The sequence below is a fragment of the Podarcis melisellensis genome (assembly GCF_964234715.1).
Source record: "Podarcis melisellensis genome assembly, chromosome: 7".
Lineage (NCBI taxonomy): Eukaryota > Metazoa > Chordata > Lepidosauria > Squamata > Lacertidae > Podarcis > Podarcis melisellensis.
Window position 1 is genome coordinate 46342349 of NC_138539.1, and position 24762 is coordinate 46367110.

The 24762-nt window shown below is 42.2% G+C and overlaps 1 protein-coding gene and 1 long non-coding RNA gene across 2 annotated transcripts in view; one reads left to right on the top strand and one right to left on the bottom strand.

Moving 5' to 3' along the window:
* The first annotated feature begins 2442 nt into the window (after positions 1–2442).
* Positions 2443–24762, top strand: part of EMILIN2 (elastin microfibril interfacer 2) — a 37630-nt gene continuing 15310 nt past the window's right edge. The window contains exons 1-4 of the mRNA XM_081918031.1: positions 2443–2975; positions 9445–9567; positions 17760–17935; positions 20570–22465. Of these exons, the coding sequence (XP_081774157.1) occupies positions 2854–2975; positions 9445–9567; positions 17760–17935; positions 20570–22465 (2317 nt within the window). The 5' untranslated portion in view covers positions 2443–2853. The remainder of the gene's footprint in view (positions 2976–9444; positions 9568–17759; positions 17936–20569; positions 22466–24762) is intronic.
* LOC309373722 lies at positions 19724–24330 on the bottom strand. Its single transcript, XR_014170160.1, has 2 exons — positions 24122–24330; positions 19724–20025 (listed from the first exon to the last, which is right to left on the bottom strand). It is a non-coding gene; the product is annotated as an uncharacterized lncRNA (long non-coding RNA).

A 24762-nucleotide genomic window follows, 5' to 3' on the forward strand; every position in this document is an offset into this window, starting at 1 on the left:
AGCCTCTCGGAGGGAGCAGGATTAGGAGAGAACAGAGAAAGGGGGTTGGAGCAAGGTGTTCAGCCGGAAAGGGTGGAGAGCAGAACAAGGGGTGGTGTAGCGGTCGAAAGAAAGGTCAGCAGCAACGTACGCGCGCCAAGTTCAAACGTAGAGGCGCGCGGAAGTGGAGAGAGCTCAGGGGAGGAGCCCGGCCCTAAAGCCAGAAGGAGGGGGGAAGAGGCGGCAGAGGATTCAGCCTCAGGCGAGTCACGGAGAGAGGGAACCCAGGGGGGCAGGAAGACCCTGCGGAAAAGAAAGGAGAGGAAGAGGTGGTCTAGAGCCAGGCTATTAAGTTGGTGTGGAAGAGGGGAGGAGTCAGAGGGGACTTCAGCGGTCTAACGTGACAGACGTACGGCCACGATGCTGAACTGTACGAGAAGCAGAAATCTTCAATAAACTTTTCCTGTAAATAAACTGCAACGGAGTGAGGTCTCTTGTGAGCTGGGACCCGTCCTGGGTGGCCGTGACACTAACTTTTACTAGTATAAAAATAAGTGGCATAGTCATGGTACAAAGTTGGGATTTCCTTTTGCACAACCATAACTCATACAAAATAACTGCAATAGCATTTTTAATATATATGTCAACTAATGCAGTTAGGGAATGTGCAGCAATGCAGATGTTGCTCGGCCCCAACTTTCACCAGTCCCAACCAGCATGGCAAATGGTCAAGGATTATGGGAGCTGTAGTGTAACAGCATCTGGAAAGTCGCATGTTCCCCACCCCTGAAATAAAGAGAAGCAGAGTTTGGGGAAATTGTGTTGTTTTTTCCTCACTTATGTCCCTAAAGGGTGGAGAATGAAGCTTAGGCAGCAGTTGGCTTATTTGATGTTTTGTTACTTCATTAAAAGGAAGCAATTGACAGTTCACCAGTTAATCTCACTTTCTGGTTGTACAAACACATTTGCCATCTAAGGCGGGGAAAACTTGGTGGCAGAATCAAAATATGTTTTCGAGGTAATTTTTAGTACAGCTGAAACAGATGTAACTTGATGTGATATTAGATCAAGCAAAATATTTTCTATATAAAGACATGTCAGTGTTTCCTGTTATTTTGATTAAGTCACTGTTAATATTTGGCACTTAGTCATTCAGATTAGAACATAGCAACGACCTCAGTAAATGCATTATTTTCTCTTGTTGCTTTGTGGTAATGGAGAGATATATGATTAATTTACTAGTCTTCAGGGATGCAAATAGTTTTATTTCCTTTCGGGGTGTATATGCATCAGTCATAGTCCATGGCAGCCTTGTCTAACCCCATGACCTCCAATTCCCATCAGGTCCCAACCAACTTGCTTATCACATGCCTGCTGGCTGAGGCTGATGGGAATCAGAGTCCAGAACATCTTGAGGGCACCAAAATGGGGAAGGCTATGGCTCTTTCGGGATTAGACTAGATGCTATTGTCTTTTCTCACCAGGAAGAGGTCTTGAAGCATCCAGCAACTGTTCACTGATATTAAGTGCAATATACTTGCAGCTGTAAATCAGAGCCCAGCAGAGTATTTAAAATATGTTTCTAACATTATAGCATGCCGTTGTTGTTTTTATAAAGCAACTCTGGACCCCTGTTAGAACACTCTAGAATCACTCTAGAAAAGTTATTAAATAGTTCAGTAGTTAGAAGCATTGGCTGTCTATAGCACGCATGGCCAAACTTGGCCCTCCAGACATCTGAAGACAGCCCTGTTTAGGGAAGCTTTTAATGTTTGACGGACTATTGTATTTTAATATTTTCTTGGAAGCTGCCCAGAGTGGCTGGGGAAATCCAGCCAGATGGGTGGGGTATAAATAATAAATTATTATTATTATTACTCCATATGTTTTGGGACTACAATTCCCGTCATCCCTGACCACTGGTCCTGTTAGCCAGGGGTGATGGGAACTGTAGTCCCAAAACATCTGGAGGTCCAAGTTTGGCCATGCCTGGTCTATAGCTTCATCCTGCCAAGTGGTCAGGAATATTTGAGTCCCCCAACAGGTGCACTGGGCTATGATAATGACCCGTGTAGGGGTAGCACGGCTGCCTGCATCCCCTCTGTGACGGCTAATCGCCTCCCTTGGCCTAAGTAAGCAGCCTTCCTTTATTAAGCAATTTTTTTGGGGGGGAAACGCTTGCTGAGTTGCGTAAGATTGTTCTTGGAAAAGAAGAAGGCTCCGCCGAATGGAAAGAAAAGTGGGGAAAGAAGGAGCAGCGGCCGCCAGAGGAGATTCCTCTGTCTGTAGCTCACAATGGCGCACGTGCCTTTCTCTCGGAGGTCACGCAGGGCAGAAGGGGGGAGAGGAGCCCTCGAGGAGGGGAGGGGGGTCAGCGCGCGAGTCCGTCGAGCGTCCCAGAACAGCCGCGTGCGGCGGGAAGCGCCTCGCCGCCAGCCCGGTCCTATTCCATCCCCGCTGCCCCCGAAGTGAGTGGTTGCGCCCGCCGCGTCCAGGGCAAGAGCGGGGAAAAGAGGAAGGGGGCTGCCGCGCCGCTGTTTGGCCAGGGGAGATGTTTGTGAAGCGAGGAGGCGGCTAAGTCATCTTCGGCTCGGGGTGTGCGAGCCGGAGGGCGGAAACTTGGGAAGAACTAAGCGGGGCGGGGAGCGGGGGGTTGAGGAGTCTTGCGTCAGTGAAGTAGAAGCGAAGCTGAAGCGAGAAGTGGAGTTCGCGGCGGCGGAGCCAAAGAGGGGCGACGTAACAAGGAGATAAATAGGCAAAGAAGGCGGAAAGGGGTCTCAGGAGAGAGAAGAAGTCCTCAGGACGGAGCCTGAGCTGCGGGACGTCTCTCTTCGCGCCCGGCGAGTCCGTGGCGCGCCAGCTGTGGCGAGCAGCATGGAGCTGCTCCCGAAGCCCCTCAGGTGGACTGCGCTGCTGCTGCTGCTCCTGTCTCTGTCCGGCTCCCTCGGCCAGACCGCGCCGCACTTGCGCCCCAGTCGGCCGGGCGTCAGGAACAAGTAAGTGCCCGCCTCGGCCCCTCTCCGCGCCAGCTTGGGCTCCCCTCAAACTCCGCTCTCGGGCCCTTGATGAAACGCTCCCCACCCCCGGGAAAAGTGAGCCGCAGGGCGGAGAGCGGCAAGCTGCCCGCAAATAGGCAAGTTGGAGCAGTGGCGTAGCGTGGGTTGTCAGCACCCGGGGCAAGGCAAGTAATTTGCGCCCCCTAACCCGTGGATTTGCGCCCCCTAACCCGTGGATTTGCGCCCCCTAACCCGTGGATTTGCGCCCCCTAACCCGTGGATTTGCGCCCCCTAACCCGTGGATTTGCGCCCCCTAACCCGTGGATTTGCACCCCCTAACCCGTGGATTTGCGCCCCTTACCCTAACCCCCAGATATTGCGCCCGATGCGGCCGGGCCCCCCTGCACCCCCCCCCCACGCTACGCCACTGGGGGGCACTTCCAACAAACACCACAGAAGCAATTTCTTAATAAGTTAGCGAAGCAAGAAAACAACAAGTTCATAATAACATGGCAAAACTTTAGCAAGTATAAGAACAGGAGAGAAAAAACCCCAGCATATTCCAATATAGCAAGATTATATAGCAAAAATAACAAGGGAGCTGATAACAAGGTGCTGAGAACGCCAAGGATTGGGACCCCGTAGGGGCCACCTGCATATTCCTGCATTGCAGTGGCGTAGTGTGGGTTGTCAGCACCCGGGGCAAGGCAAGTAATTTGCACCCCCTAACCCGTGGATTTGCGCCCCCTAACCCTAACCCCCAGATGTTGCGCCCGGTGCGGCCGCCCCCCCCCGCCCCCCCATGCTACGCTACTGAGTTGGAGCAAAGTGAAAGGGCTGTGTTGTTGAGGAAGAGGGAATTGGTGGGGGTCTGGCGTGTCCAGGGAATCCCCTCATCTTTGCGGCTGCGAAGCTCTGGTGAGAGTTTAGGTTGAGTTCCCAGCACATGGTCTGTCATCAGTCCCAGCAGAGAACAGAATTGGATGTTACACAACCGGGGTGGGGTGGGTGTAATCTGTATTACTTGAGATGGTTGGAGCTCTTTCCGCAGTGCTTGATATGTGACCAGTGTTAGAAACTCAGAACGATAAGCTAGGTGCCAAATGGCTCCGCTTAAACCAAGGTTACAGTCGCCAAAACGGAATTCCTACTTGCCATTTTGGGGCAAGAAGACAGCTCTAAAATCTTATTTTTCAAATGATGGACTGACTGTGAATGATTATCAGTTAAACATCAAATGACAACCTTCAGCTAGCTTAACAACTTTGAGAACATAAAGAAGAAAAGTCAAGTTATCCAGGGACAGTTCACACATTTATTGGTCTATTCCAACCTCTTTTTCTTAATGGTGACATGGACCATAATGTAAGAGTGTTCTTCACAGCTGAGAGCAGGGCAATAGGGTGGGGTAAGTAAGATACAATAATTGGTCCTGCACAGACTGCGTAAAAAAAGCATTTTGGTTCCCGAAATTCATTTTGATGGCGCAGATAAAATATAATTGACAGAATTCTACAGGATGTGTTATTAGTGTGAGATGTGTATTAGTGGGCATCTTCACTTGGTTGCAAGTGGCTGACAGGTACAAAATGCACCTGTTGCCTGGCTGATTTTGAACACTGTGTCTCTATTATTATTTCTTTTGAAGATTTACAGCTTGCCTTGGATCATGATCTTCAAGGCTTCTTACCACTAGTTGCAATTATTTAAATAGAAAACACTTCACATTGACAACCTCACAACCATGCACGTATAACTCAGCAGGCCTTAGTTCTCCAGCTGATAGTTAGGGCCAGACTCTGAAGTTAATTATCTTCTTGTAGGCAGTGGACTTTTAGATGATAATATTGCATTTAGGCATCCTTTGGGATTTCCACCCCATAGTACTGCCATGTGGGCCCTACGGATTAAAGCCAGAATGTGCTTCTCTTCAGTTCAGCCAGGGCAATTTGCAATTGGATCCGATAGCTTTTTCTATTTTTTTTTTAAATATTTTTATTGGTTTTTACACATATTAATAACAATACAAAACAAACAGAAACATCAAAGACAAACAACAAAAATTGACTTCCCCATGCCTTCCCTTCGCCACATCCTTATTTTACCATTTTTTCGAGCAACTCATCAATCAGACTTTGATTAAATCCCTTTTGAGTTTCCTTACAATTTAAGATTTACAGCTGTAGTTCTTTGTTTCCTACCCCTTAACATCTTATCAGTCCACAATTTTACAATAATTTTTTAAATATACTTTAAATTTCCCCCAGTCCTCCTCCACTGTCTCTTTCCTTTGGTCACGGATTCTGCCGGTCATCTCTGCCAGTCCCATGTATTCAATCACCTTCGATTGCCATTCTTCCAGAGTAGGTAATTCTTGCATCTTCCAATACTTTGCCAACAGGATTCTTGCTGCTGTAGTTGCATACATAAAAAATGTCCTATCCTTCTTTGACACCAATTGGCCGACCATGCCCAAGAGAAAAGCCTCCGGTTTCTTTACAAATGTCCACTTAAGGACTTTCTTAATTTCATTATAGATCATTTCCCAGTAGGCCTTAATCTTTGGGCAGGTCCACCAAAGATGATAGAAGGTACCTTCAGCCTCATTACATTTCCAACATTTATTATTGGGCAGATGGTAGATCTTTGCAAGTTTGACTGGGGTCATGTACCACCTATAGATCATTTTCATTATATTCTCTTTCAAGGCATTACATGCCGTAAATTTAACACCGGTGGTCCATAACTGTTCCCAGTCATCAAACATAATGTCATGGCCGATATCCTGTGCCCATTTAATCATAGCTGATTTCACTGTTTCATCCTGTGTATTCCATTTCAGCAGCAAATTATACATTTTAGATAGGTTTTTAGTATTGGATTCTAGCAATTCTATTTCTAGCTTTGACCTCTCCTTCTGAAAACCAAGTTTCCTGTCCTGCTTAAACACCTCATTTATCTGACGGTAGTGTAGCCAATCTCGTACTTTGTGCTTTAGCTTCTCAAAACTTTGCAGCTTCAGTCTTTCACCATCATATTCTAAAATTTCAGAATACTTAGGCCAATTAGAGTCCATGTTAATTTTTTTCACTGCTTTCGCTTCCATTGGTGACAACCACCTGGGGGTTTTACTTTCCAATAAATCCTTATATCTATTCCAAACATTATACAATGCTTTCCTAACAATATGGTTCTTAAAACTTTTATACACCTTTACCTTGTCATACCACAAATATGCATGCCAACCAAAACTATTGTCATATCCTTCCAGATCAAGAATGTCTGTGTCTTCAAGAAGTAGCCATTGCTTCAGCCAGCAAAAAGCTGCTGATTCATAATAGAGTCTTAAGTCTGGCAGGGCAAAGCCCCCTCTATCTTTTGCATCGGTTAAAATCTTAAATTTTATTCTGGGCTTTTTGCCCTGCCAGACAAATTTAGATATGTCTTTCTGCCACCTCTTAAAACAGTCCATTTTGTCTAGAATCTGCAATGTCTGAAATAAAAACAACATTCTTGGCAATACATTCATCTTAATGACAGCGATTCGGCCTAACAAGGAAAGTTTCAGCCTAGACCATATATCTAGATCTTTCTTAACTTCTGTCCAGCATTTTTCATAGTTGTCTTTAAATAAATTCACATTTTTTGATGTCAAGTTTACCCCCAGGTACTTAACCTTTTTTTCTATTTCCAACCCAGTTTCACTTTGAAACCTATCTTTCTCCTCTTTTGTTAGATTTTTTTCCAGCACCTTTGTTTTCTGTTTGTTCAATTTAAATCCTGCGACCTGGCCGAATATCTCCATTAATTCTAGAACTCTTTTGGTACTAGCTTCTGGCTGTTGCAAAGTTAACACTAAATCATCTGCAACCGATAGCTTTTTCTAGCAGGGGATGGGGTGGGAGGAAACTAGGTTTCCACAGTTGCTCCTTCTTTGGCCAACTGATGGGCAAGCCCTTGTTGTGATGTTCTTCCTGGGAGGCTGCTGTGGACTGGAGGAGGGCACTTTCCCAATGTCAGTATTAAATGAAGATCCAACTGCAAGCTCACTCAGATTCTTTACATGGAATTAGGGAGGGAAAATATTCTCCTTTGCCTCAGGCAGAAAATGTATTGGACCATCTCTGTTGACAAAATATCTAGGTAAGACATTTCGCAAAGGCTGTGTCTGCATGTGCCTTATTTGGTTGGCTAGTTGAACACTGGGTGACATAACAATACACACAATCTGCGTGTGTTGGGCATGGACAAGTTGAGCACAGACGAGATACTGAAAGATAAACAGCTTGGGGGTGGGTTCAGGCTCCATAGTTCAGTGACCTGGTCTACTTGTGCCACACCAATTCTGTTTTTGGTGCCTACTTGTGACCCCTTTTGTGACTAGTAACAGCAGAAAGATATTTGTTTCTTTTTAGTAATTTTCTCCTCCACGCATGTAGCACTAAATCATATTGTTAAATGAAGCTCCTCAATTCTCAAGCAGTGAGTAGTTTAGGGGGTATCAATGAAGAGTTTAGTTTCTTCCAGATAGAAAAAGCATTGGAGAGTTATGCTGCCTTTGTAGTGTTTTATTTATTTTATTTATTTATTCAAGTAGAGAGAGACTTTTAGAAATAAACAGTTTAAAACAGGCAGACAACTCACTGATCCTTCATCTGATTTCTGGACAACTTCAGCTTGGAATCCCCGCTGTCTTTCCCCTGTCCCAATCTAGTCTATCTAAACCTAAAACTCTGTCTCCAAACCTGCACTGCCAACTCCTCTGCACACACGTCTCTGCAAAAGGACTGGACTCAGACTTCATCCTAACCATTAGCTCCTTTTGAAGAAATATCAATTGAAAATAACTGTTAGCAAGCAATCCCCGAAATAGCATTCACCTTAAAAGGTGATCTAGTCCCTCTAAAAGCTCTAGAGAGCCTATAGCTCACCCTGGAAAAGATGATAAAGGGACATAAATTGAAAACATTCAAGATGATTCATAGTTACTCATTTCCATATTTACAAATGCATTTCTTTCTCCAGTCAGTATAACCATCCCCGGTAAATTATTCACTCTCTAAACAGCATTATTCCTTTCCAGAAGACTGCATTCACAGTTTACAGAACAAAGAGACTTAACAGCAAAGTTATATTCCCAGGTTTTTAAATACTTTCTGGTTCCATCATATTGTTTACAAAGAACAAAACAAAATGACCATCATTTTACCCTCTACACAAAACTGTAGATTCAGGCTTCGCTTCATGCTTCCATAAAGACAAGGCAGTTTGTTTCTTGTTCTTTTCAAGCATGGTATAATTTCCTTAAATATAACTGAAATTCACTAAGTCCTCAATATTTAGCCAATTTTTAAATGATGCCTGGGGTTTCACTAACATGGGTAAAGCAAGGATGAATTAATGTGCCTTAGAACCAGGCAGTAAAACTGCAAGTGTAAAGCAAGCATTAATGCAGCTCCCTTACGAACAAGTCTCTAAAACAAGTTTGGATTTCCTTCCAGCTTCCATTTAGACGCTTATCAATTGCTTGTGCACATGCAACTTACAGCATACTCTCCATCTTCAAATCCCAATTGCCAACTGCATATGACTTAGTAAAACCTCTGAAGTCCGACCGCACTCTGCAGATAACTTGCTCATTCAGGAAAAAATATATCCTAACCTTTAAATTCCCTCTGTGGACAGCTGATCATCCATCATAAGCAATCAATTTAGCAACAAAGGGTTGGTCACCCAAGTGTCCTACTACCAAAGAGATGGAAAAGACCAAAGGAGGCCATTTAGCCCAGTGCCTTCTCACAAGGCCAGAGAACATGGTTGATTCCTTAACATCCAAAGTTATCCACCCCAGATTCAGTATTCTGTGGCTTCAGTTTAATGTTAAGCAGCCAGTACCACATTTGTGTTCTAACATCAAGCACCTCCTAATTGCTTCATAATAAACTATATTGCTGGGCTGGGATGTGTATTTGGTCATTTAAAGTATCTGCATTTGTTCATATAGGAAGAACAGAGCAGAAAAAAAGAATGTACTACCACACCCTAGGTTCAAACACAATCCTTGTCAGTTTGCTATGAGATGCTTTTATTCCTCCATTTCAGCCTCTATTCTGTAGTCACCAGCTATATTTAGTGAGAATAGAAGTTTTAACTTGGTGCATTTTATTCTTTTAAAGTAAGCCGGGTATTTTTGAATACTCAACTTCCACAGTAGCATTCAAGAGACTACTTTTGTTACATCTCCTTATAGCTTTGAAATTGCTTTACAACCGTAACTGTATTGGGCTAATAACAACAACAACAACAATAATAATAATCAGATAATTTCAAGTCTGTCTTCTCTGTCTCTTGAATGGAATCTTTGTGGTTGTATATTTGACCCAGAGAAATGGCTAATAACTTTCACTGTTTGATGGCTTAACAGTGTGCCTGTCCTGTTCTTGTCTCCCTCTCTTCTTCTCCCCTGCAGGAACTGGTGTGCCTACATTGTGAACAAGAATGTGACCTGCTCAGTGCTGGATGGCACAGAGAGTTTTGTTCAAGTTCAGTACTCCTGTGCCTGGAACCAGATCCCCTGCCCACATGCTCCTGTGTAAGTAACAAAGGAAGACGAGGAGGAGACTGAGTGGGTGGGGAAGTATTTGGTCATCTTTCCAGCAGTGAGGTATTCCCATATGTAGGGAGAAAAATCCTCTGCTTCATCACACAACTTAGTACGGCTGTGGAATTCTTCACATTTCACCATGTGGGTACTTCAGGAGGATGTGCACCATTTTCTAACATCTGATTTCTAAGCCGTATTATAAGCTGAACAGAGCTTGCTCTTTTTATTGCAAACATGAGGCAGCTGCAACTAATTAGAGCTATGTTGACTCTTCTGTCAACAGATAATACAACAAGTCACCATACTTTAGTCAGACAAAAGAAGGAAATTGCAAAAACATTACCCTAGCATAACTACTTTGGGGTTGACATCAGTTAAGAATTATTATTTTTAAAAAACTCTGATTAAAGTTGAAGCAATTAGTACTTCAATTTCTGTGGCAGCTCTGTGAACACCTGCTGCTGAGTACAATTACATTCCTTGGCCTGCAATCACCTGCAGGCTCTAGTCATGCAGAGCAGTCATAAACTTTGCTGTAAATCAGTGCAGGTCCTCTTCTTTGAAATGCCTGGGTGGAAGCCAAAATGTTCCAGTAATTTTGAGCCCGTAATTTTTTGCAGTGTGTGCTGCCCTGTGATCCACATGGACAAAAGGAATATAAATAAGGGCTATAATGTTGGTGAACAGAATATACAGCCATTGAAGAGGCTATTTGAATAGGCCGTCTCAGCAAACCAGCTAACTTTAGGAGATGTTGCCAGGTGTGCAAAAATGTATTCCATCACCTGCTCTCAGAATGGTGACAATTTGAAGGTCTGGACAATATTTTACTCCCTCACAATCTGAGAAAACCTAGCAATTCAGATGCTCAAAGCCCTGTCTCTGTGTTGCTTGATAGTCTAGAATGCTTACACTCAAGCTACAAGCTTCTGGGCTATATAGTTTATTTCATAAGGGAGGAGGACTAGGAGAAGAGCATATGGAAATCTTCCAGAATAGTGTACTGGCTTTCATGAAACTACCCTGGAATAAGTTGTAAAGAATTGAAACTATCACCTTGTGTTAAATGGAAATCAGGTGCCTTGGAAATCTAGATATCTTTGCCAATGTATGTATGTCTGCATCTGGAAGAATGCTGTGAGTATTCCCACCCCCAGCAAATTTGCAGTTACAATTTCTTCAAAATCATGTGAAAAGAGGTGTATGATTAGTCACCTCCTCGGGTGTGTCAATTATGGCTTTACATTCTGATAGTAGTCAAAGACGGGATGCGGGTGGCGCTGTGGTCTAAATCACTGAGCCCCTTGGGCTTGCCGGTCAGAAGGTTGGTGGTTCGAATCCCCACAACGGGGTGAGCTCTGGCTGCTTGGTCCCAGCTCCTGTCAACCTAGCAGTTCGAAAGCATGCCAAAAAGGGCAAGTATATAAATAGGTACTGCTCCAGTGGGAAGGTAAACAGTGTTTCCATACATTGCTCTGATTTTGGTGCTCCATTGTGCCAGAAGCAGCTTAGTCATGCTGGCCACATGACCTGGAAAAACTAACTGCGGACAAACGCCGGCTCCCTTGGCCTGTAAAGCGAGATGAATGCCGCAACCCCAGTCGTCTGCGACTGGACTTAACTGTCTGGGTCCTTTACCTTTTTTTTTTTTTAGTAGTCAAAGACATCCTAACAAGTTATGTAGTGCAATCCTATACAAGTCAACTTGTAAGTAAATCCTGCTGTATGCATTGGGGCATACTCCCCAGTATGTTTGTTTAGAGCTGTAACTATTGATCAGCGTTTTTGTTTTGTGTGCTTGAATTTTGCAGCACAAATGCTTTTGGCAAAAAAGTAGCTTGCCTTTGCCAAAAAAGAAGCTTACATTCAACTAAACATTGACAACATCAGCTTAATTAGAGGAAGCTGTGGTGAGATGTTCTCTGTGTAATGTTCCCTGTTGATTCTTTTCATAGTATCTTAACTTAATTGACCACTTTATAATCCTTTAAAGAGAGAAAGAGGAAGATTGGATTGGGCTGACTGATGAGAGGTTCGGTCTCTCTTTCTATGCACCCATTGGGAGTAGTTCCACTTAACACAGTGGGACTTACTTACAAATAAGTATGCATGTGTTTGCATTGTGAATTAATAGAACAGCAAGGATGGCCTGAGCAGGTACCTTCACTGGCCTGAGAGAGATCAGCATGTGGGTACAGCTACAGCAAAAAGGTCCCTCCCATGTCTTTCTAAACAGAAAAACCATGTGGTTGATAGGGCTGCCTACCAGGTTAATCCTACTAGGAAGGTTCTCACTATCTATTGTTATGAGGCCTAACAAGAAGTCTCAGTAGGACTGCCTTGAATGGCCATCTGAGCATGCTCAGAGCTGTTTCTGGAAGCCACACCTCAAAGCCCATTCTTTTGTAGCTAGCCAGGAGAAGGGTGTGGTGGCTAGTTTGAGCAGCTTGTGTTTTTAAACGAATATTCATCAAGATAGAGCAATAGTGGACAGGGTGAGTATCTTTTTATAATATCGATATTTAAATCATTTTTGTGACTGGATGAGGAGAAATGGTTGGTGGCTTCTATGTGTGTTGTAACTTTCAACACTTCTGTATTATTGGAACTCTAATGTTTGTACATAGGCTTGAGATTGTATGGATGTTTTGTATTCCTGTTTTTCTTTAGGTTTTAAAAAACACTGTGCTGCTTGGTTGGCTACTGTGAGAATAGGATGCTGGACTAGATGGGCCTTTGGCCTGATCCACATGCTGATCCTAAACTACTCTGGTGATTATATACATGGTGGATATGTATGTTACATTATTAAATACAAACAAAGGTTTGGTGAGACTGATGCACTCTGTGCATGCTCTTTCTATTTATTTCTGAGGCTTATAGTTCCTAATCATGTCTCCTCTGCTCAAGTTTGTGAAAGGAAGGTGTGGTTTGTAAGGAGCAGTTGGCGGTGCCCTTAATCTGCATCACATTTTAATTGGATAGAATATTGACTGTACATTTTCCTTCTAAGTAAGCCAATTGGCAAGAGCCTTCTTGTCTATACCTTTGAAAAACAAGTACACCAGTGGATCTGAAGACTTAAGTTTATAATCCTCCTCTCTGTCACTGGCTGTTTGGGTACAGTACTCTCATATTCTTTTAATCAAAGGGGCAGTCAACTATTTTATAGGTGCCAACTATTAGTAAAATTGCAATGCTTAGGTTCCACAGTAGCTTTGCAAGGGAGGAGGATGGGGAGAAAATCAGAAGAACTTGGACACACCCCTGGGACCACTCATTCTCCACACTCCTGAGACCCCCTAGCAGCCCTACTACGTGTAGTGGGTATGAGCTGCTGCTGGGTAGCGGTAATACACAGAGCCCTAATCTGTATAAGGATGTTCATCAATGCATGCATTGTATGGGCTTAAATGTCTTGAGATAAAAATGGCTCAGGTGGAATAAATGCAGAAATCTGTCCTAAGCTGAAAACTTGCATCATATGTAGACAATACTTTTAAGTATAGACAATCTTCGTTTTGCACATGAGTTATATTCTGGACCCCTGCATACGTCAGCGGGCCCCACATAAAGCATTCTGCCCCGTCCCCATTCTGCTCTTTTAGTAATGTTTTCAGGTCACCTCTGGATTCATCGCAGTGTGTATACATTTCCATCGGTCATTGCCGGTAGCCTAAAATTTGTTCCAGTAAATTTAAGAGTAAAAAATGGTTTTGGATGTCTCAAAAATATTTACAAAAGGAGCACTGCTGTTACATAATCAGGAATGACTCCTGGGTGTGCCCAGGGAAAGGTTTTTCTGTAGAGGCCCCATCTTGCTGACCTCTTGGGGGAATGCTGCAGAGGGACAGTGTACTGGAAACAAAAAGAAGTTATCAGTTATCCTTAGTATTTTGGCATGTTTGATAGTCTCAGTTTGCTGGATGAGATGAACTTTTCTGGCCATGTGTCACTGACCTAAAATTGCCCGTTTTTGTCTGTAAACAGTGAACAATAGACTCTTTCTCATCTATGGGTTGCAAAGGGGTATATTTATTTCATACAACATTCACAACATATTCTCATGGTCCAGAACCTATCAAACTTCTTGTAACATCTTGTAGCCCCTGCTAAGGTATCGACATGGGAAATACTGTATTTTTCGCCCTATAGGATGCACTTTCCCCCCTCCAATAATGAAGGGGAAATGTGTGTGCGTCCTATGGGGCGAATGCAGGCTCCTTGGCTTAAGCGATAGCAACGCGAAGCCTCTGAAGCCTGCACTCCGAAGGCTTTGCGTTGCTTTCGCTGAAGCCAGGAGAGTCTGCTCTTTGAGGCTGGCGGTGGGGGAAAGCAGCGCTTCCCCCCATCGCCAGCCTCAGAGGATCGGGGGGCAGCAGGAAGGCGCGCGGCGCCTTTGCGCTGCTCCCCGACCCCGCTTTGAGGCTGGCGGTGGGGGAAAGCAGCGCTTCCCCCCATCGCCAGCCCCACAAGCTGGGTTGAAAAGCCCGCAGGAGCCGCACACTCTTTAAAGGGTGCGCGGCTTCTGCAGGCTTTTCTATGAGGTGGGGGAATTCCCCCACTTCGCAGAAAAGCCTGCAAGAGCTGCGCAGCCTTTAAAGAGCGCACCGCTCTTGGGGGCTTTTCCCCAAGGAGGGAGAAGGGTCTGACTGGCTGAGTCAGTCCCTTCTCCCTCCTGTGGGCTTTTGCAGGAGATGGGGGAATTCCCCCACCTCCCGCAAAAGCACCCAGAAACCATGCACTCTTTAAAGGCTGTGTGGCTTCTGCGGGCTTTTCTATGAGGTGTGGGGGGCAAATCCCCCCACCTCGTAGAAAAGCCCGCAGGAGCCGCGTACCCTTTAAAGAGCGCGCCACTCTTGGGGGCTTTTCCCCGAGGAGGAAGAAGGGACTGACTGGCCGTTTCAGTCCATTCTCCCTCCTGGTCGAAAAGTCCACAGGAGTCGTGCGCGGCTCCTGTGGGCTTTCACGGGAGGTGGGGGAATTCCTCCACCTCCCGCAAAAGCAGGGAGAAGGTCTTGGAGTAGTGCACAGGCTGCGTGCAGGCTGTCCGCTGCTCCCAGAGCTGCAGGGGAGAAATCATATTTTTTCCCTTGATTTCCCCCCCCCCCCCGAAAACTAGGTGTGTCCTATGAGCGCCTTATAGGGCGAAAAATACGGTAATATGAAATACAGTTGTACCTTGGATCCTGAATGCCTTGCAAGTCAAACATTTTGGCTCCCGAACGCCACAAACCTGGAAGTGAGTGTTCTGGTTTGTGAATGTTCTTTGGAACCCAAATGTCCGACAGAGCTTCTGCGGCTTCCGATTGGCTGCAGGAGCTTTGTGCGCTACTATAGAGGACAAGCCTTTATTTGATGGACTAACTAGATTAAACTAGATTAACTAGATAAAACCTCCTGCAAGGGTGGAGAACAGGCACCTTGAAGTTGGTCATCAACAGTTAGCACCTGAACAGGCACACAGGTTACTTAGTCAGAGTCTTCTCCCCTATGGCCACATGCGCTGTATATTTATTTAAATTATTGTAATTATTTTTAAATTTGCATCTATGCATATAAATTTTCATATGCACATTTTATGCAAATTTGTATCTTCTGTTGGCCTCCTTTTTGTTGATCTGTAAATGGCCATGCTATTAAAAATGTCTCGTTAAAAAAAGTTTTATTTTATTTTCATGTGAATCAACCTGGGGCGTATCTGCAGAGTCATTTTGAAAAGTCTTGACCCACCATCTCTGGATGTAATGCATTTTCCAGACCTTCCTTCCTGCAGCACATTCATGACTCACTTGTCAGGTTTTCCCATTCTTATTGTGTTAAACTAAGTCCCTTCAAAAAATGGGAAACTATTGCCAGAAACTATTTTGATGACAGGGTTAATCCAGTAAATGGATTTCTAATTAACAGGGAAGAGGGAGGAGAGGAACATGTGGAATAAAGGTGCTTGGGAAGGTTAAAGGCAAGAAGTGTACTTTGAAAATGGCATCACTGTGTGGCAAGGTAGAAAGGCCAAGAGCCTACCTAAAGTTTTCCGTTTGTTTCTATGGAGTTGAATATGTGGGTATCAATCTCTATTACCAGCCTATGCTATGATATACTGTACATAGGTGCAGGGAGTGAGGGAAGGAGTCCTCCAAGAATACAAATGCAGGTTAGCACTACTTTCTTGGTTTGCGTTTTTAGGACTCAGAGGTAGTCATGTATCACAATTCTCCATCTTTCTGATAGTATGCATTACTATAATAGAAGAATGAAAAGATTTGTGTTAATGCTTGCAACAGACATGCTGAACAAGTCAGCTTAGGTTTGAACCCAACAGATTGCCATCAGTTGATTTCAGTAGGACTTTGTATGTGTTCTTGATTTCAGGAAGGCAGCTTCAATTCATATTTCCCAATAAATGAAGATGCAGGTGGTAGCTATTATGAGTTCAAGCACTTCTTCGAACTAATTAATTCATTGATGTTTGTGAAACATTTAGAAAACGGTTGGAAATCCCCAAGCGACTTCAAAGGCAAATTTTGTCTTTTTTTCTGTAGTAAGATTTAGGAAGCAACCTTAGGAAATCTGAGCATTTTAGATGGTACAGTACAGTGGTACCTCGGGTTACAGACGCTTCAGGTTACATACTCCGCTAACCCAGAAATAGTACCTCGGGTTAAGAACTTTGCTTCAGGGTGAGAACAGAAAGCACGCGGCGGCAGCAGCGGGAGGTCCCATTAGCTAAAGTGGTACCTCAGGTTAAGAACAGTTTCAGGTTAAGAACGGACCTCCAGAACAAATTAAGTTCTTAACCCGAGGTACCACTGTATTTGGGTTTGTGAGTGTTTAGTTTCTTGTGCTGCATAGCTAATAACAGAGAATCAGCTGAATCCCATGAGGAGCAAATGATTTCATTGTTGGAGAATTTTTAACTGCTGTGGATTCAACAGTAACAAATAGATGAAAATAAGGGAGTGGTACTAAGAGCTTCAACTGTTCTGTAACGTAGAATATTTCTACTTGTCTTCTACAATGGACAATGTTCTGAAGTAATCCTGGTAGGCTGGTAATCTAGCCATACTCCTTAGCTCTAACTTTGATTGCAGATTGCATAGAGAAAGAAGGCTATGTCAATCAACAAAGCTCTGTAGATCATAATAACTGAATTTATGACTACTAACTGTAGCTAATGGCAAAGCACTGGTTATAAAACGTGGGTCTTTCTATTTCAGTGGACCACAATTAAGGTTGAACCTGATTATAATTTGTTATTTTGATGATGTTACTGTAATTTGGAAAATAAATAAAAATATTAATATAAAAATGTTAAATAAAGAATGGAAGTTACTTTAAAACACTTTCAGTGAGTTGATACAACAAACTTCTTTAAATATCAAAATGCTTTATTTATCAAACTTTGAATTGCGTTGGTGCAAAGATACCACAGTTGAAATGTGGGCATAGATTAATGCATGTGAATCAGATTTACTAGGCCTAATTCAAAGCAGTTAAATACTGTTAGGGCTGGAATATCTCTTTAATGACTTTAAATCACTTCAAAGTGGTCACTGTTGTCTCTAGCAGTGAGTTCAAAGAATACTCATCCTAGCTAAATTGCTTTCACAGTAATAAGTAGTTAAACATACATAAGAGAACAGGGAGGAAACAGGATAGTCATGGGCGAGCAGGATATTATATTTTCCCACTCTCCCCCTACTCATTACAGGGATTGTTTATATAGCTCTCTAATGACTTTAAACCTCTTAAAAGTAGTCATTGTTGTCCTGCTACATGGACAAAGAGGGAATGATTTATTATTGTTTCATATGGAGGAATGGTTGCTGAAGTTGAAATGTTTGATTAGAGAAAAACTATTGCTGACATTTATTAATAATAGTTAGAGAACCCCTTTTGGATTTTTTGTGTGAAAAGGAAAATGAATGGAGACATTTGGATCTGAAGATTGGGAAAATATTGCTTAACAGAAAGTCGTACAGTTGGATGTCGTGCTAGAGTGACTGTTTTGAATAATTTATTTTATATAACTGACAAGTGGAAAATCAGAAGTCCTTTTTATTTTTATTTCTTCTTTTTCCTTTTCTTTTCTTTTTCTTTTGCTTTGTTTGAAAGAACCCCGGCCCAATAAAGATCGCCATAATATGTTAATGCTACCATTTTCATTTTATTTATTGCAGGTATCGTACAAGTTTCAGACCTAAATATAAAATAACATATAAGACAGTAACAGAATTGGAATGGAGATGTTGCCCTGGATACATGGGTATAGATTGCAAAGAAGGCACACCCCAAAAGCCAAGGTCTGCTGTTTACCCAGCACAGCTACCAGCAGATGACATGAAGCCAAGCTTGGGTAATTCTTTTCTTTGAATTTTGGTATGCATGTCCCTGCCCATAATTTTTCTTTTTGCTATGTTTGACACAGCACTTGCAGTCCAAAGTGTTTTACTTATTTCTCTGCCATTTATCAGTCTCATTAACCCTTTGAGGTAGGTTTTTGTGGGCCCTGCCACAGAGCCATCCCACATGTACCCCAAAAATCTGGTCTGGAGGGTGCCCAAGCTTGCAGAGCTGTTTCTGAGGGTCTAGGAGGTTGTGGAGGAGACAGGAGAGGAAGAGCAAGCATAGCTGCATGGACAGAAGTCCATGGAGCTGCAGTATTGGATATGCATCATTGTATATATTTTTTAAAAAACCAGTATTTTTAAAGAACAGTCTATTAACCATATTGATAACATGGCAGTAACTATAAAGTTTTATTAAAGCAAATGGACTGATGGCGATCTGTTGGGTTCAAACCTAAGTTGACTGTTGTAGTATAGTATTATAGCAGTATAGCAAATTAACAGTATTGGGTTATAACACTTTACTTTTCTTTCATTAAAAAAGCCCTGAAAGCATTTCAGCAATAATTTAAAAAATGATTTTTAAAAAAAGGCTTTTTCTGCACAAAAGGTGGTAAACATATACCATCAGTCTTGGAAGTGTTCCAAGCTAAACCCCTAGCACAGTTATTATATGGGGCTCAGATTTGGACATGCACTCACCTTAGATCTATGGAAGCTGTCCAATGAAAGTTCTTAAAGCAAATTTTCTCTGTACCACCCTGTGTCTCAAACACATCATTGCGCCTAGAGGCTTATCTTCCCTTGGTAGAATTACGGATTTGGCATAGGACACTTACCGTAACTATTGGCTTCACCTAAACTTAAATCCCCCCGGTCTAATATGCCTAGTGCTGCAAAATTGTCACAAGAGCGCCTGGGCTAAAATTGTCTATCAAAAACTTCACCACAACAGCTACTCACTTTGGGTTTTAGCAAAGCAAACAGTCAAACTTGTCAGTGCCTAAATGATATCGAGCATCAGAACAACTTGGTCACAATAAGGAAATTTTGCCCATGGTATCACAATTTTCCACCTACCCATTTTGACTCTCCGGCACCCTATCTGCATAACCTAGCAATTTTAAAATATAGACATGCTTTTACTCTCACTTCTGGCTTGCACTCTTTATAAAGACTTGGGGAATGAGGTTATCACCCCTCTTTTATTGTCCATTCCGGGTCGCCCAGCCACTGCCACAGTGTCCTTTCTCTTGGCAGATCATGATGAGCAGGTAACAGCAAGGTTTTTAGCCGGGGCAATTAGAATAAGATCCAGTATTTGACTATTGATTCAAAACCCTAAAATGTATTTTATATAATTAACTTTTTTTCCTATTCTTTGTGTATTGTATTGTTGTATATCATGTTGTTTTACTGCTATGGCCAATGGCTGACGCAAATAAAGATCCATTCATTCATTCATAAATGGTGTGTGTGTGATGAAATGGCATTCACCAAAAGAGTTATAATGAATATGTGCTGAACTTAAAATGGCCTCACCCCAGCAGTGTGTGGGCAGAACATAGGATGTAAACACAGAAAAAGTGCATTACTGCCAATAGTGTAGAAATTTAATTCCAATTTCACTTGCAGCTTACAACAAAAGAACAGTGATTTGGTAGTGCTGGGGTCACTCTTTTGGAAGCAGCTGTAGTGTCCTTGAGCTTATTTCAGATTTACAAGTTCAGTGATTTTTCAGAATGTTGTATGGAATGATTCTGTATTATAAGAATATGTGGGGGTTTTTTTAATGCTAGTGCTTGTCACTAACACTAACTTGATAAGTTAGTGATGACTTTTAAGCTACTGTGTGGAAACAGAGGCTAGAACCAAGAGATGGGTGAGGGCTGTTTATGCAGGTGAACATGCTTTCTTCTGCACAAGAAGCTTTTGCTAGTCTTTCTTTCTTTCAGAGCATATTCCATTTGGCAAGGCCAGTTGTAATATTCAGTTTGGATGAATTGGGGCTGGTTTTCCTTGATGTCATGTTGCAGGCATTTCTCCTTCATTGTCAGGAAAATGTTCAGGATTTAGGTGCAGTGGCCAATTTGCACAGCTGTAGCAAAAGATAATCAGTTTGATATGCAATATCCGCCCAAAGTACTGTGCATATTTCAGTATTTGAAAGGGCAGCTTAGGTTGCTTCCCTGTATAAGCTTTTTTTGTGCTGACTCCCATGAAAGTACAGAATGATGGACTTGGGTCATAGTGAGATCAGCACAGATGATGCAGTCTCAAATCAGTGTCATATTTTGTGTGTGCATTGATTGTCATATTCCTAGTCTGGTGGAAGAGTGGGGAATCTGTAACCCTTCACATATTGCTGGGCTACAATTCCCATTATCCTTGACCACTAGGGATCTTGACAAGGACTGATGAGAGTTAGATTTCAACAACATCCATCATCAGACTTCCTACCCTTGTATTAAAGCACAGAGCCAAATATAAAAGAAGTAATTCACTTTGAAGGAAAAACATGGGTGGGTGAGAAAGTTGTAAAGATTTATCCCTCTAAACCATCTAAGTCAATTTGGGGTTTTGTAACTTCAAGTTTAGTTTTAAATGTTGTTTCCACATTTTTCTTTCTTTTCTTTCTGCAGACACTAATCCAAAGCAAGAACAACAGGACTCGCAGGATAAAAGAATTCAGCTCCTTGAGGATGAAGTATTCCGCCTTACACAGACTGTGCTAGAGCTTCAGTCCTCCTTAACAGGTGTGAATGAAAACCTAAAGCTTTCTGTTCAAGAAGATGCAAGTCGGATGCTTGTATCATGGTTGAACAACCTTCATGACCGTCCAGAGCCTGACAGTACGGCTGAGGGCGATACAAAGAAAATTCATGTGTTTGGAAATAAAGACCAAAAGGAACCTGGAATAGAAAATATAAAATCTGAACCAACAGAAGATGGATTGAAGGACAAAGATGACAAGGTGGAAGAAGTGAAAGGGAAAGCAAGTGGCTATGAAGCACAATTAAAACAGCTCCAAGAAGCCGCCCAAGGCCCAACCGTAATGATGCCGAGTAGCCAGTTGTATCAGCAATACATTGATGCTAAGTTTGAAGATCTGAGACAGGAGATTTTGGAAGGATTTGAGAAGAAAATGGCAGATCTGAAAAATTCCTGTGAGTACAAACTCATGGATATTCAACAACATTGTGATGATCATGAAGCCAGCTGCCAAGGGATAAGGGAACTTATTGGAGAGAAAGAAAATGACATCAGAAAGGAGATAAAACATCTTCAGACTCTTATCCAAGCACCATCAAACCACTCAGTTTGTTGCAGTAATGCTGAAACTGATGCTTTTGGACAGCAGCTAAAACATTTGGGTGAGAAGATTGACAGAACTGCAGAAGCAAATAGGATTTTAAATGCCAGAATAGATAATGAAATGAAATACATAGCCACTCCATATCTGGAAGGCAACTTTGATGCAAAATGGGAGGAAGTGGAAGCCAGGATCAATGTTACAGAGAGAAATGCTGAACAACACTGCTTTTACATTGAAGAAACACTTCGTGGTGTTATAGCTACTGAAGTAGATGAAGCGAGAGACATATTTGACAAAAAGCTTCGGGCACTGGAAAACCGTCTGAGTGCTACTTTTCTAGATGTTACTAATATCACAAATCCAGATGAGAGAAATGTTGATCTATTATCAATTTTGCATAGCAATTCAGGGTCTGGAAATGAACAGTTTGGTTCTGAAATAAATATTGTGAAGAACAAACTGCAAGATATTGAAAACCTTTGCAGGCAGAAATGCCAGCCGGTATCACACAATGTGGAGGGCCTCCAGAGAGACATAGAAAACTGCAACAGTAAATATGATGTATTGTTTTTTAAAACAGAGGGTAATTCTGGTCTTTTAAAATCCTTAAATGGCTCTTTAAGCGAGAAATTTAATTTAATTAAAGGCAGCCAACGTGACATTCAGAAGCTTCAAAAGGATTTACGAATTATTCGTTATGGTCTGAATGCTGTTGATAAAAATGTTAAGAAACTTCAGGGTGGTTTGAGCAGCTGCAATGAACAACTTCTAGGTATCAATTCTACTTGCGAAAAGGTACAACTTGATGCTTTCAGAAAGGTAGATGAAATACAGAAAACAGTGGGCAATCAAACCCACCCAGACAGTAATTGTTGTAATGACTTAAAGGATAGGATGGAACAGCTAAGCACGAAGCTATATTACAACCTGAACAAATGCCAAGAGAAATTGCCTGGTGTCTCTGATATGGAGGGTAGAGTGTCCAGTGTTGAAAAAACCTGCAACAAACTAGATCAAGTGTCTAGCAGCCTCCAAAGGATAAGGGAGGGATTAAACAAACATGTCTCCAGTCTTTGGAACTGTGTCAATAAGATGAACAGAACTATAATTTCCCATTCTAAAGATATTTCTGGACTCAAGAATTCATCCCAGCAGTTCCACAGCCAGTTCCACAAATTCACCATTGACCTCCAGAATCTGATGAAAACTAAACCTGCTACATGTAAGTTACCCTCCCTCTTTCTAGATACTAATTTTTAATTTTAAACAAGGTGACAATAGGGGTAAGCTAAACAGATTTTAAAATAACAATGTACATCATGGAGAGCAGACGGAATTGTGTTCATATTTTTACTTTCTACCTTTGTTTTTTAAATGTGGTTTACTGAAATCAAACATTTGGGGAGAATCCAATTTGAGCCAAATGCTGTACAATTTTTCTCTATACAACATGACATCACTTTATAGTAATACTGTTTTTTACAAGTTCTTGATCGGAATGTTTATGATGCATTAATTGAATCTATGAATCTAAATGTTTCATTAACTATTTCTGGATATTCATATTCATGAAATGTTGCATGCAAATGGACAGAGAGCACCATTCTTTGCTCATGTACAGAGTGTTCAGGCTCAGACATGATCTTGCCCTACTTTCTGGGCAAACACAGCTGTGTATGTTGTGTGGGGTGTGTGTGTGTGTGTGTGTGTGTGTGTTTAGAGAACAGCTGATAGTGCTGAAGTCAATCCCTTCTGCCCTACCTGTGGCACACTGAATGAGACAAAAGCTCCTAAATTCAGCATAGCTGGGCATCCCTTCAGGCAGATCTGTAGTAGAGATATCCATTAGCTTTTAGAGTCCAGTAGTGCAGAACTGTATAGCTCTGCCCTACCCTGCGCATTTCACAACTGACACCGCACGAGCTGTTGTGAAATAAGCTGCCATATTACAATTGTTAGAATATTCAGTCAGATCTGAAGCGAAGTGCTTGCATCATAGGGCAAGCACACCATCAGAGCATAGTGAGGAATCTGTCAAAACATTGCAGGCAGTGGAACTCCTAAATAGGAATGTAATTCCTCTGCACCCAGAGAAAATTTCCTCATGCCCCAAACATGTCACACATCTCCCTGACAGCATCCTTTGCATTTGGGACCAGATCCCCTACTCTGCACCAAGTTGCGAATGTGAAAAAATGTGAGTGTAGAAGGGGCTAGTATTTGTCTTGTTAGTATTTCTTCAGGTTTCATTTAAATGAGGCATATAATATTATTTCGTAATTTATATAAATAGGCTGTCTCATATGTTGGCACAAGCATATCCATTCTGCACTGTCTGTCTCATCCATGGCCTAGGCTGCCTGCAAATATTCTTGATTATTTTTTTTAAGCCATGGGTGGGGGACCTGGGGCCCTCCAGATTTTGCTGGACTCCCATCTCCCATCTGTCACAAACAGCATGGCATTGGTTAGGGATGATGGAAGTTGTAGTTTAGCAGTATCTGGAGAGCCACAGGTTCTCCATACTTGTTTTAAATCTTGGAGAATCAGAGTAGAAGGTTTCTGTACAGTCATAATTATAATTTTTTTGTTTTTTTGTTTTGTTTTGTTTTTAAAAACTTGCTACACAGTAGAACAAACAAATGCAAGAAGAGAAAAATGTGCTGGAATTAGACTCTAGTTCCCATTTACAGAGATGTGGAAGACAGCCTTGGGTCGATCGACCCTTTACTTAGTTCTCTTTTCCCTCCTATAAAAACTACGCAAGACACTCTCTTTTAAAGTTTAAACTGCATATGATTTTTACTTAGTGTACTTGCAGTTGCAGATTAAATATATAATGCAGGTGGGTATTTCTTAAATTGCTAAAACCTCTTACACAGATTAAACTGTTACAGGGTAACTGACTCTGAGGCAGACAGCAGCACAATGTAACATAACCTGCTGCTCTAACTGTTAAGACTGTTCAACTAACTGCCATAACTGTACCAACTGCTTTAACTGCCAACGGGTGTATGACATCACAGAGTTCTACAGCTCTTGCGATTAACCCTTTGCATATGCATTTTGGATGTTATCATCCCACAAAATGAAGTACTGTATGCATTTCCCAAACATACACCATTTTGAAACTGTGAGGCAGCCTTTCCCCATCTGGTGCCCTTCAGATAAACCTGCACTGCAATTCCCATCATCCTTAACTGTTGGCTTTGCTGGCTAGGGTTGATTGGTAGTCCAAAACATCAGGAGGGTGCCAGATAGGAGAAGACTAGGGCAAGAAATCAATAACAGAACACTCTTTGAGATTCAAAACACTTTAAGAACCCTTTTAATAATGCTAACACAAGTAAAGATCCTACCTTCTGAGTACGTACAAAGTATGCTTACATTTTATTTTATTTTTTTAATTAGAGGTTGGATGGTCATCTGTCATGGATGCTTTAGCTGGGATTCATACATTGCAGGGGGATGGATTAATGACTCTTGGGGCTACCTTCCAACTCTACAGTTCTAAGATTC